The sequence below is a fragment of the Onthophagus taurus genome, chromosome 1 (assembly GCF_036711975.1).
Source record: "Onthophagus taurus isolate NC chromosome 1, IU_Otau_3.0, whole genome shotgun sequence".
NCBI lineage: Eukaryota > Metazoa > Arthropoda > Insecta > Coleoptera > Scarabaeidae > Onthophagus > Onthophagus taurus.
Window position 1 is genome coordinate 27,037,857 of NC_091966.1, and position 14,572 is coordinate 27,052,428.

Below are 14,572 nucleotides of genomic sequence, written 5' to 3' on the forward strand. Positions count from 1 at the left end.
GGAAAACGGCGCGCGAATGCCTTTCGTTTTCCACCAAACATAAACATTTCGAATAAATGGTTCCCCTAATGAAACGAGAACAAAAACGGTAACGTATAATTTAATTAATGCCCCTAGATCTTAGTCGAGATACGACCGGGTTACGCTACTAACACAGCGTGATGTCCGACCTCGCAGCTCCGCCCGATATATAACAAATATATAAAAATTTTACGGCCTCTTAGATATGCTGAAGATATGAAACATAATCACAATATTTTATGATCGCGACCATACAACCGGACTTACCTTGTTTTTATTTGTTGTGGTCCATATCATAATCTTTCTTTTACTCTTACTATTTAGCATAGGTACTGTTGTATTTTCAGAATTCTTTTGCTTTATTTTTCTCTGTAAAAGTCTTATAGATCGTCTTAAAACATAAAGTGTTAGCTTTTATTTGGTATATAAATCGGTTTTTAATTCCTAAAAACAAACATATGATGGTATTTTCAAAGTTTTGTTTTTGACATGTTATGAAACTTAAAAATTAACAATTTCACTTCAGCAGTACATTCTCAATGATCAGTATACTACTTGTTCGCACAGTTATACCACCATAAATTGATTTATACGACATAAACTACGTGTCAAAAAAAGTGCATCACTTCAAAAAAGCTGAGTACCAAAGCTAAAATCTTTACAAGCAATTTGTATTCATTCCAGTAGTAAATCATAACAGCTGAAACAAAAAAAAACAACAATTTATGTCAATAAAATTGTTTATGCACATGTTGGTTATGTTCTTCAGACCACGCAGTCCATGCTTGAAGCACTGTTGAAGGGTTTCAATTCAATCTTCAGCCAATTTCACGAAACGAAATATCTATATATAATATAAACCGCGGTCTTCCACCAATTCTAGGCATTGCTAACAATCGAAGAAACAACGTTCACTCATCAAATGACATTTACTTTGTGATGCAGTTTTTAACTTTGCTGTTCCAGATTGTCTGTATCATAATAAAAAAACATATAATAACTTACAATTCTTTGTGTAGCGATATGATGTTTTATCATCGACTTTTTATATGCATCCGATTGTTTTGTTAAGATTCCAGCTTGGTGACTAATCTTGGGTCTATCGAGCTTAATATACAATAGTTACATTAAAAATTAACCTTAGAACAATGAAACAAAAGTAAGCTCGGTTACTTCGTTTACTAGAAGAAGTAGGAGCTTCAGTTGAACAAATACATGGAGCAAGAACAGATAGAGATATCGGAAATGTGCTTCCACTGTGAAAACGTCATCAGATTCCTTGTTTCATAGGAAGAGACGGATCTATATGAAAAGAAGACCGCTTACATCAAAATGTGCTACATCGTAAATGTAACTTAGTTATCAGATATGAGTATGTAGTAATCAGCATGTATCTGGGTGTCAGACACTTTGTAATACGTTTTGTTTCTATACTTTCCAGAAGTAATGTTGTAAACAATACACCCTTTGGTATTATAAAGTTAAAAATGTTATTGCAAAATTCAAATATTCATGGTGTCATAGAGGCAGGTAACTAACAAAGCTAGTCGCCAAAATACCAAAATTAACAAGAATATGTCCTGGAAATTGGATCTGTTAGAATGGGAAAGGCTAATAGCCAACAATTCGGATATAAAAGTGTGGTTAATTATATTGCAATAATCAGAAGCATTGCATGTGTTTATGTATCACGTAAAGGTAATTAGAGGTGTAGGGCTTAATATTAATCATTTTAATACGAATAAAATTACCGGTAGCAGATTTACTCAATATGAACTTTGATAACCAAATATCGACAATTTTGTCAATTTCACTTAATGTAAATATGTATCGCCTCGTCGAAACATAAATGTTTTTGAATAGATGTTTTCGTCGTAGTTGTAGAATTATTGCATATGCTCACAAAAATGTGTTCTTCTTACACAGTCATCTTATGGATGATACTTTACGGTTTTCAATGTATGAACATTGCTATAATGATTGCAACATTGAGATAAATTATTATCTGTCATTGTGTGGAAGGTTCTAGAAGGCAGAATGTCAGATTAATACCTCGACTGAAATGAGATGACAGCAACCCTATATACCTGATTTTTTCAAAGACTTACTACCGATCTGAGGAAAATGAATGAGTACCATCAACATCGGTATAGAAAAGTGAATACCAGATACTAGTTTCGGCGATGGTCCTCTGCATACCAATACTATCCACTACTCATACAACAACTCATATACGACCTGACGTAATTCTAGCTCACTATTACATCAAGAAGCGAATTTACAAGCAGACACTGAAACGAATCAAGCATGAATAAAATATTGAGAAGGATCCTCCGGATTCTAAGCCTTGCCACAACCACGATATGGTTCTTCCGTTGGCAACCACGACTTCCCAACACAATTTTCCTTGTCGACAAGCTTTTCTGCATGCATACTACCTGTGTAAAGGATTATTACATCTTTGCGTTGATTAGTCTAGGTCTCACCAGAGTTTTATATATTGTCAGCTTTATATTTTTGCAAGCTTGCTTGTGAAGTGTACTACCTGATAACTGAGGAGCCGACATGTTTGTACTTGTCACATTCTCAAAGGAATAGCTTGCTTGTGAAGTGTACTACCTGACAACTGAGGAGCCGACATGTTTGTACTTGTCACATTCTCAGAGGAATAGCAGTCATTCGCAATGGCAACTATATTTGTTATGAAGACTTCTCCTGCAATCATTTACGTCATTCATATAGGCAGTTGAATTCCTAATACCCTTCTGCATGGACCCTCCACAAAGCGATAACCAATTAGTTTTTTTCTTTATATTTATCCCTCTTGTTTTAATTTCTCTACTGCCAGATAGTTGTGTTCCTCATGTCCCCTTCTAGCAAGTTTTGTGGATCTTCGGCTTCTGACGTTGAAATGTTATTATTTAGTAAGTCTTGAAAGCGTTACATCCATCGAACATTATGTCTTGGTTTTATAAGGTTCCCTTTGTGAGAGGCAGTGCTTTACAGAAATTTCTTAAATCGATCTTTTCTTCTCCAATCTTACCATTTTACCTTGCAGCTGTTCTCTCCTCTGTTTCCACTGTACCTATCCTTTCTATTCACCTCTTCCATTTTCCTTCTCAGCTTTATTCTTAACGATATATTCTTCATCATATCATTAATTTCTCTTGGTTGCTCTCTAAACGCTGTTTTGTACATGGTTTCAACGATGTCTTGTATTTTTGCCTTTGGTTGTTCATACTTTCTTCATCGTATGTGTCAATTTGTAACCTGTTGAGACTACTCTTAAGCTATTTCGGAGCTTATAGTCGTGGTATATTATATCTAGATACCTTTTTATTTTTGTAGTATGTTAATAAAATTTTTACTTGCAATTTACAGCATTGTATCACTAATAGAATGTGGTCTGACTTCATGTTGACTCCTCTATATGATGAATGTGAGCCATCTGGCGATCTCCAGGAGGCCTTATGTTAGAAGAAGGTTGTTCCTACCAATAACAAGCATTGTGTGAAACTTATCGTATCTAATATTATATAAAATATTATATTAGAATGCAAACCTGGATGATATTGCTGACAAAGTGTAGTTACAGAAATTTGCACAGTTCTAAAAAATTAAGTTCAGTTGTTAAAAATAACACCAAAACTAGAAATTCCGTATAATGCAGCATTTTCATTACATATTTTTTAATAGAATTGAACACTTTTCATAAATACCTAAATAATATAGGCTACTCTTTAAAAGGAATCTTTTGTGCATCTTACAAGACTTAACCGTTGAAAACATTAGAAAAGACCATAACAAAACGTTGCAACGACGAGAAAATAATGCTTCAGGTTAAAACTTATCTGAAATGCAATAATTATGATAAATAATTATAATGTATAATAAATGATACACAAATATAGATATGAATATTAAAATAAATGATAATACCATTCAAATTTATTTATCGAAAAATATTCCTTTTTTAAGAGACTTGCTAAAAATAACTGAAACAACGTGTAATATTAGTTAATTTCTGTATTCTAGATTTAAAAACATTAATTTCAAGTGATTACATCTGACAATAATCGCCTGATATATTTTTTTTCCATCCAAAGATAACATCCGCAGGTGTTTCGTTTATATTTATCTAAGAAATATTATATTTATAGATTAAATAAAAATCGAACCATTTTTTAAACAAGCATTAACATAGAAAATTTATAACATTTATTTTTATTTAAACAAAATCAAAGCGATAACAGATCTTTGGTATAATCAAAAACAAGGTTTGTAACGTGCTCTAAAAATTGACATTCTAGCAAATGTAAGTACAGATAACCATCGCGACGCCATCTCGACCAACGCATGGAAAATATCGTGGACAAAACGACGCCGTTTTTCCTTAAGCGTCGCTTCTAATGAGTGCGTAAACAAGATTTGGCCGGATCGCTCGTAATTCGAGCCGTTTGCACAGCAACTTTGTCCGCGAATAAAGTGTAACGTTTAACTGAAGCCATTATTGTGTGCGGTGGGTTGTGAGCATCTCTACCGTCTCCGTGAATGATTCGCCGACGATAATAATCGCGTTTTGTTTACGATAATCGAGAAGTTTGTTACTATGTTCAATATAAAAACATAGACGTAGTGAAACACACCTGCTTGGATATCAATGCCTTAAATAGTCTTATCTCATTTTTAGAGGTTTAAACTTTTTTATAGAAGATTAAAATTTACGCAAGGATAAATAAATAAAGTAATATTTCTAGATGTAATATATCTTCAAGCAGTATTTCCTTTGGGGAGATGTATTTATTGCTCATCTCTAGAAATACCACATGCGGAAACCAATTTGTATACAACTGTTATTAAACACTTTTGTCATTGTCCGCGGGTGGACGTTCGCCGTTTAATTAAAATATGTTAATATCGTCGCGTTTTTTAGACGCGTTCTATAAAATCGTACATCATTTATAACTGGAGACGTTCTTGGATGGTTGGGGTCACGACCCCCCGATATGTGGCACACGGCGCCTCTCCTAATACCGAATGGCGCACCTTCTTTACCCATCTGTTAAGACGCGTTAAATATTATCAAACATTAACAATATCGAAGGGGTATCCTCTACTCACGACTCTATAACATGCTTTTACTAATATGGGGTTCACACGATTTAATTTTTCTTAGTTAATCTACAAAAATGGATTTAAACAGAGATAGAAAAATAAAAAGAACTTTTTGCAATCTATACTACTCATAAAATTGCTTATAAAAATATCATATTTATCAATTTTCAAAATTTGCAAGTTCATTACTTACTTACTTTAGTTACCTTATTACTTTATTATATATTCTTTAGGGCCTGTTATATATAATATGACCTATTTATAATTAGCAGGTTCTACAGAAAATTGTGCTATAATTTCCTCAGCATCTAAAACATTCAATTGATAAAGAAGTCTTTATTGTTATATCATAAAGGAATGATCAGTAATGTCTAAATTGAACCTAGGGTCTACTGCTATTAAAATAGGTGACTATATTTTGGGAATAACAGCGAAAGAGTGATCGAGAAATAGCTCAGGAGTGCATCACACACACCTGATATTTTGCAAAGAAAAAAATCGTAACAAAAGACCGTTTCTGAGATCAGCAGATTCTAGAAATCTTTGAAGCAAGAAATATGTTTCTTAAACATTTTTTGCATTATAGAATACGTATTGTTTATTTTTTTTTAGATTTTATTATTTTAACAATTTCCAAATCTGAATCAAAATTGTTATTACGTAATTAAGTTTAGTAATATTGGTATCTTACAATAACAACATGATACTTTGATGGCCAATGGAGACCAGTTATAATGAAGATTTTATGGTTCCTATAGATTTAAGTAACTTGTCACAATATAAGACAGTTTACTTATATATTAAATTTTTCGATTCAAATTTATTCTAAATCTTGTAAATCTTGTATTCATAAATATTAAAGAATATATATATATATATAGGCAATACAATTTACAGGAATCACTGGTCATAATTGAGTATAAATGAATTATGCTGCTTATCTCAATCGCTATCAAAGTTTAACTCTTAAAAACTCAATATAAATTGATGTCATAACTTACCAGTAATGTACATCCAACACGATAAATAACGGGAACCTTGAATATTATATTATTTAAAGTATGTTAAATAAAAAACATGTTTAATCAATGGAAGTGTTAAGCATTCCTACCGTTTTATTAACACATGTGATTCATTACTTTGGAGAGCAACTGACACAAATAATTCTTGTGTTGAGTGTTCACTACAAACATTCAGATTCCAGCACTGTTTTAAACTTCTCGAAATTTTTGAATGATAAGTAAGTAATGGAATGATAAGTAGTTTTTCATAACTAAGTTTTTTCTTCTGAGGCTGAGTTAGTTGCTTGAACTAAAATTTGTAATTGATTAACGCCTGTATCATCTTGTAACAAACCGTTTTGGAGCTTTAAAGCGAATAGGTACTTTGTACATTGTAAACGTGTCCGCTGAACACTTATGGGTTGTTAAGGGTGAATAGCCTTCCGAATGTAGTCCTTTACAAATTTCTAATTACAACATGGTGCGTCCTGTAAAGAATGGGGGCTTTATCGTATCCAGTAATATATTCGTGTATGTATCTTACCTATTTTAAGGTTATATGTTCCCATATAACCTGAAACGAAACGTAAGCCTATAATTTTACTGCTTACTCAGCTTACTGTATCTGATTTTTCTTGCTTTTTTCAACTTAGAGATCGTCCTGTAGTAGTTGTTTTTCTTTCTTCAACATTTTCACTTAGTATGTTCTTCTAGCTCCCAGGAAAATGTATGAATTGTGGACATTATTGGAATTTATTGGTGCATCATCACCATAATCGGAGTATCAAAGCATAGCCTTTTAAATTATTCAGTACTCTACATCTCCCTGCACACGAATCCAATGATATCCACGCTATCTCTTCCCTCTATTATCTCCTCGAATTAGAAACATTTTTTATGTTCCCCGGGTAGCCAGTACCATCATCTATGATTGTTCGCCAAGATCTACCGCGAATGTAAAAAAGTCATACATCCACCCCTCGTAATTATGAAGATGTAGTACTCACGAATGCCGAACCGCTTTGCGCTGCATACAGCTCAGGTATGAAGAGTACCACAACAAGAGTCATAACACCCTCTAAATACAGGGTGCGGCAACATAACTTCCTTTTTTCAAAACTTAATAGAACCTATTGTATGAATCAGAAAATTTTTATTTGTTTTTTATAATGTAGGCACATACATAAAGTTTTGTTTTACACAGGTTTGAACATCAAATCAGGTAGGTGACGTCCCCCATTATCTATACACTGAGTAAACCGATTTCTGGTGTTTGTCATGACTCTTGCCAGTATAGCAGGGGTTATGTTGGTAATTTCTTCCTGGATGTTGGACTTCAAACCTTGTAGGGTCCTTAGACGGTTCATATAAACACAGGATTTCAAAAAACCCCATAAGAAAAAATCACAAGGGACCAAATCGGAAGACCGGGTCGGCCACTCCAAATCGCCCCTAATTGAGATTAGGCGTTTTGGCATTTTGAGACAACTCAAAACAGCCATCGATGCTCTTGAAGTATGAGTCGTTGCACCGTCTTGTTGGAACCAACTGTCCCCTAAGTCCAACTCATCTAGCCGTGGTGATCGCAAGACTAAAACTCTCACAGCCTCAATGTTCTCAGGTGCTCTAATGGGTCTCTTTGTCTTGTCGCACTTGCAGTTTGTCTGAACGTAGTGACCCACGTAACAATTGATTTCCGATCCGGGGCAGAGGCCAACAGGGCTAAATTAAAGCGATTCCGAAAGGCGCACTGGATTACGATCACAGAATATCCGCTCGAAAAGTAGGCCTCAACGGAAAACGTACGCTCCTCACTGTTCCAACGCATGATGGCGCCTGAACTTTATCGGAACAAAACTTTATAGTCCACCCTTTCGAACGAGAGCACTCTGCTACGACATCAACTGACTAAATGACACACATTTAAAAAAAGGAAGTTATGTTTCCGCACCCTGTACTTTATCATAAATACGCTTTTACAACATCGTTCATTTACATAATGTCCTTTAACACAAACCAGAGGATGGGATACCAACGATCGCGTTTTATGGGTCAGGGGTATGTAGTATGTAAACTGACCAACCTCGCATACTACGCAACCTTACCCTATCCGCCTCGTTTATTAAATCAAGTGTATACTGGAATGTGAGGTAGACTTGAGTATGAGAGGCTACATAGACTATAGTGTAGATTTCTTCACTGTTAGAAGCACTGGGAAATGTGAATTTACCGAATGATCCATTTTCTTATGGTGAAATCTTTTAACGCTGAAGCAAATCAATGGAAACCAACAAGAAATTTGAAATTTGAGTACTACTTGTGAGGGTACAAAAAATGCAGAGAAGCTTGATGATGGTAATTCTCCACTCCTGTATAATTTACTTTAGACTCTATAAAATAACTCCTCATCTCAATATTCTGAGACAACATTTTTAATCAAAAATTATTTCAGGATGATTGATGAAACATTAGTGTCATTCATACTACAGTTCAAACAATATATACTCTGTGTAATATTACTATATCTGAAATGAAAGGACAAAGAATAAGAATCTGAAACAGTATCTACAAAAGTGGTGATGTAGATTCAAAAATTATTTAAAAATTAATATACTCTGTACACTGTGATTATGATAGTTCCATCGATAGAACTCACACTTAGTACTTTTTGGAGCAACAGAAAAATAAGCTGTCATTTATTTCATTTAAAGACAAATGTGATGTTACGAAGAGAAATTCACGTGATCAATTATGGAATATAACAAATATAAAAATTATACTTACATATCAGGTATTTATTTCTTTATTTAAAGATTATTTCAAAATATACTTTCATTTTGCAGATTAAATGAAATCGTTGTACTTATGACTAAGGAAGAGTCAAGTACAACCGAAAGCTTGTGATACAATTGATTATTGAAAATACTTATCAACTTCACCAAGAAATCACAAACAATAAAATGATTATCATTAGTTGTTTCAAGATAATGTTTTAGTTAAAACAAGAAAAGAAATAGCTTTGTCGTGGGTGCTATGAGTGAAACGTTATTTCACAATTTTTTACGAGATACATAAAGCTACTAAAATGTTTTACTCTTTTTTTTTTATTTGCACCAAATGAGCACATTTCAAATTTCGTTTTGATTCAATTGAATAAAATATGCAATAAATACTGCATCTTTCTTTATGATCGGCAATATATTGCTAAAACTGTTGGAAACAGTTTTGTATAGTAGCAGCTTTATTGGGAAGACGTTGATTTGCAGAATAACGGAATTTGCACAGCTTGGAGCATCTCAAGTGTAACTTAACTGCGTAAGAAATATTTGGATTTCTTGTTCTTCATGCTTTTTAAAAGGCATGAAGTTTCTTCTACGTTTGTCGTGGAACTTATCCCACGAAAATCGACAATTTGGGGTTCATTGATACCTGAAATCTGCTGTATCTTCCTGTAACAGCCTATTGTTAATAAATCTAGCTGTTGCGAGGTAACACAGTTCCTCAGCGAGCACATGGATAAACGGCAACAAGTTGATATAATTTACACAAATTTTACAATGGCGTTTGATAGATTAGATCATGGAATACTTCTTTCTAAACTCTGCAGTCTTTGATTTACCAATGATTTCGTGGAGTTAATTTCATCTTATCTCTCCCATAGACTTTGCTATGTGAGCTACAACGGTTTTAAATCTGATACGTTCACTGCTGACTCTGGTGTTCCACAGGGGTCCAACCTGGGTTTCCTTATTTTCAATGTTTATCTAAATGATCTATTACGACGACTTGATAGTAATGTGCTTGCTTACGCCGATGACTTAAATATATTCGCTCGTGTAACATCCCCTGAAGACTGTGTTATCTTACAGTGCAATCTGAACATTATCATTTCCTGGTCTGTACAGAATGGAATTGATCTGGATATAAGAAAATGCGTTGTCGTATCTTACACAAGGTGTAATAACCCAATAACGTTTAACTATTGTGTAGGAGTTGAAGCAATCTGCAGAGAACGCGCTATTCGAGATCTGGTTGTCTTATTCGATGACCAGTTGCAATTCAAAGACCATGTTGACAGTATAATAAAGTCAGCCTGTGGTACATTGAGTTTTATCATCAGACAGTACTTAACACCGCATTAACAGTACTTTTCTATGCGTTTGTTCGTACAATATTGGAATATGGTTCCATGGTTTGGTATCCTTATTATACTTCTCACCAGCTCATGCTTGAGAGAGTGCAGAAGAGGTTCTTAAAATAGTTACATTTTAAAACAGTTGGTCAGTATCCGGAGCGAGGTGTTGACTACGTTGCGTTATTGGAAGAATTTAACTTTTCATCTTTGAGCAATCGTAGAAAAGATGCTAGTAGACAATTTTTATCGAACAATCGTCAATTATACTGTCGACTCGCCTTCACTTCTTGCCCGAATTGGAATTATTATACCCAAACGTGGTATCTATTTTTTATTCTATTTTTGTTGATCTCTATCCTGTAATTGGGTCTTCCTGTTGGATAATAAAGACATTATTATTATTTTTAAAGCTTTCATTGGCGAGCCCCTATTTCTTTCTACAAAACTTATTAGGAATACACAATATAATTTAGCTTTGCGGAGAACACTCTACTAAAGATCATTACATGCGAAGGTGTTAATCCGTGTTAATCCTGGGATATTTCGAGATTATACTAATACTTTATCTTATCAGAAATGATTTCTGATGCACCTTCTTGAATATTAATGTAGCGATTTCAGAAAATAAAATGAATAATATTAATATATTGTAATATTATAATAATATAAAGAGCTAAGTCACAAAGCTGAAATTTTTACAAGTAATTTGTATTTATTTCAGTAGTAAATCATAACAAATGAAAAAAAAATACCAACAATTTATGCCAATAAAATGTTACATCCCCACGATTGTTTATGCACTGTCTAACTCTGCGAGGCGTGGTCTGAATTTCATCCCAGGCTTGATGTAGATGACGAAGTTCCTGCAAGGTGTTTGCTGCTATGGAAACGCCTTATATAGCGACCCATCATATTCCACAGATGCTCGATCGAATTTGAATCCGGAAACTGAGCATTCCAGAGGAAAATTTCTATTCCTTCTTCGTGAAGGAAGTTCTGCCAGATGTAGGCGATACGTTATCCTCCTGGAACATGATGTCAGGGTGTTCGTTTAGCCTGGCAGTACAACAGGCTGTAAAATCTCGTGGATGTATCAATGTACATTTAAACTGCCAGGGATGACAACTAGAGGTGACTTGTCTTTCTTGGCACCACAGAAGTCTGGGTTTTTGGTGAAGTTGCGTTTTTAAAGAAAACGTCGTAAACATCGGTATGAGTGAGAATTAAAAGATGAAATTCGTCGGTACACAGTTCTCCGCAATACTATCTGCCTCAGATCTCTCGGCCAGTCTACACAAATTGCAGCCGAAGAACGAAATCTATCTCTACGACTCATTTGTCTGAGGTGACGATCCTCACGTTCGTTAGTCGCTCGAAGAGTCCGCTTCCAGAACGATGATGTTGGTCATGTTCTTCAGACCACGCAGTCAATTCAATCTTCGACCAATTTCACGAAAGGGAATACCTGCCTCGTGCAGGCCAACAATTCGCCCTCTTTCAAAGTCAGACAACTAAACCAATTTTAGGCTTTGTTAACAATCGATGGCATTTACTTTGTAATGTAATTTTTAACTTTCCTGTTACAGATTGTCTGTTTATAATTGAAGAAAGTCTCACGGCCATTCGTTATTTACATTTCATAAAAATGATCTTCCAATATTACTGGATGAGAGGATAAGAGATGTTCTTCTTAATGTACAACAACGAATGTGAATTCAGCACGATGGCGCACCTTAGGTCGACAAGTAACAGAATTTCTTAATCAAAATTATACAAATCGGTGGATTTGAAGAGGTTCAGCAGTTCCTTGGCCAGCAAGGTCACCAGACTTTAATCCCTTACATTACGTTTTATGGGGAAGACTGAAAATTTTAGGTTATGCAAAAAATATTGAAAACAGAGAACAACTAGTAGCTAGAATTATGGATGCCGCAAAAACTATTCGTGCTGATCCTGAGACTGTTAGCAGAGCTACCATTTCAATTCTAAGAAGAGCTATGAGACTATGTATACAGCAACTGGGTGAATATTTTGAGCAACTAATTCAATAAAGCTGTTTCTTTTTAAATGGTCTACTACTACTTATTATAATTTCAAATGCTTGTAGCTCGGTTACGTTAGCGTTTTGGGTGTATATTCATTAGACATTTTTGACTTGAAATCACCAAAGCAACACACTCCCAAGCTATGGCAATCACGTCGTGGAACACCCTGTATATCTTCTTTTTTTCTGATTTTGGCTCTGCATTTGGTGCTTAATTAAAAAGGCTTCATACCTAGCATTCGGTTTCCTTCAAAATTACGTTTTACAAAATGATTAAAGTAACTAAAGTTATTCTTATATTTTTATCTTCCTCGCTTGTTTTTCCTTCTTGTACAATGATCAACCATAAACACCAAATAAAACGACCAAGAACCTACAAAAATCTACATACTCACAAACACACACATACATTCATAGAATCCCACGCACTTTGGTCGTACCATAGCACAAAGTTATTCTCTTATGTGCGGTTTGGACGTCTAAAAACCAAACCCATCGGATCGTGTACGTTATTGGCCCCAGGTTGGGGCCCTGTAGACTACTCGGGGGTGGTATACGAGCATGGCCGTGGCCTTCGCCATAGATCAGGCTCGGTAATTACCCGGTTCATGGGGCGATCCTCGATTTATGACTTACACAGCTCGGTCGGGAGTCCACCGCCGGCACCCCATTTGTCGCGAACAATCGCGTCCAGCTGGCCGATTTCGCGCACCTCGAACCAGGTTGCCGCCGCCGAAGTGATTTGCGAGCAGAAAACAGATTTCCCCGACTTAACGCGCGACCCGGGATTACAGAAAAAGGACGCGTGGGGTATTAATTTATAGATGCAGGGCGAATAAATTTTAAAAAAAGTACCTAACAAATGAAATGTTTCAAAACCAATGTCGGCTTAACTAATTTTATCAACTTTGGTTTCAAAAATTTCTGTATACTTCCTTTTAACTTTTATTTGAAGTGATTCTAAAAATTATTATGTTTCTTTATAATAATTATTATTTTATCAGTTTTTATAAAAAAATAACTTTAAAATACCTCAAGTTACTTTATAGCTTTATCAAATTAATCATTTTTTTTTCGAAAGACATTGAGTAAACTTAGAAAACGCACCTGCGAGATCAAAGATAACATATCATGTACACCTGTAGACATTTCAAATTGAATAATAAAGTTTCCGATAAGTATATAAGGCGATCGTCCGTCTACTTTGCTTCAGTTTCCTTGTTGGTTTAGAAACGATCCAGGGCAAAATGCAAAAATACCTCGCACTTTTAGTTCTTGTTGGAATTAGCTGCGTTGCGGCTGAAACTCCAGTATATGAATGTAAGCAATTATATTATATACTTTTTTCAATGTTAATTAACCAATCAATTTAGGTGATAATGGTCTTCCGCTTCCTTCCTCAACCCAAGTCAACGATTGCGAAGAACTTCCATGTCCCTTAGTACAAGGTTCATTGGTTGAAGCACTGATTTCGTTCAAATCAGAAGTCTACACAGAAGTTTTAAGACCTGAAACGATTGCTTACGCTCTTGGAGTTGAAGTAAACTATCCTTTAGACGAACCTGATGGTTGCAAAGCTTTAGTTGATCGTTTCTGTCCAATCGATGAAGGAGAAACTGTTAAATACAAATTACAAATGCCAGTTTTGGATATTTTCCCAAAAGTAAGTATTATTTATAATTTTAATTATTATAAATATATATTCTTAAATGTCTTTCTTTTTTCAGATCAATTTATCTTTGAAATTCACCATGTTCGATGAGAACGACGATGGTATGGTTTGTTTCATGCTTGATGCTAAAGTTGTAGGTCCATCCAAATAATTTAAAGAAACCCTTTTGTTTGTATATTTTCTGTTAGTATTAATAAACATCTAAAACAAAGTCTGTGTATTATACCTATTGATGGGACGTTTGTTATTGAAAGTGAAAACATAAAAAATTATAGCTAAAATGTCATACTTAGCATTATTCAAGAATGACCTAGAAGTTTATTCGTAAAATTTAAGAAAATAACTAACGAACATTTAAATGGTAGAGCGGTATTGATTGTGAGATCAACAAATTAATTATAAATGGTCAAGAGAAAACAACAGTGTCAATGTACTTTAAATGGTTGAAAAAATTTTATTTATAATTCGTCTGACTAGTTTCGCCTTATAGGCAGCTTCAGAGACTTCGTTAAAAGTTACATCCAGCTCTTCAATAAACATTTATAAGATCGACAGATCATGTTGAAAAATATTTTAGAATTTCG

At 34.5% G+C, this 14,572-nt stretch overlaps 1 protein-coding gene across 1 annotated transcript; it reads left to right on the top strand.

Annotated features, from left to right (window-relative positions):
• Positions 1–4,633: 4,633 nt before the first annotated feature.
• On the top strand, positions 4,634–14,199 carry LOC111415970 (Niemann-Pick type C-2c). The gene is made up of 4 exons (XM_023047883.1): positions 4,634–4,713; positions 13,398–13,636; positions 13,690–13,979; positions 14,044–14,199. Exons 2-4 carry the CDS (start codon positions 13,564–13,566, stop codon positions 14,137–14,139), a joined length of 459 nt encoding a protein of 152 aa, XP_022903651.1. The 5' UTR covers positions 4,634–4,713; positions 13,398–13,563; the 3' UTR covers positions 14,140–14,199.
• The last annotated feature ends 373 nt before the right edge of the window (positions 14,200–14,572 follow it).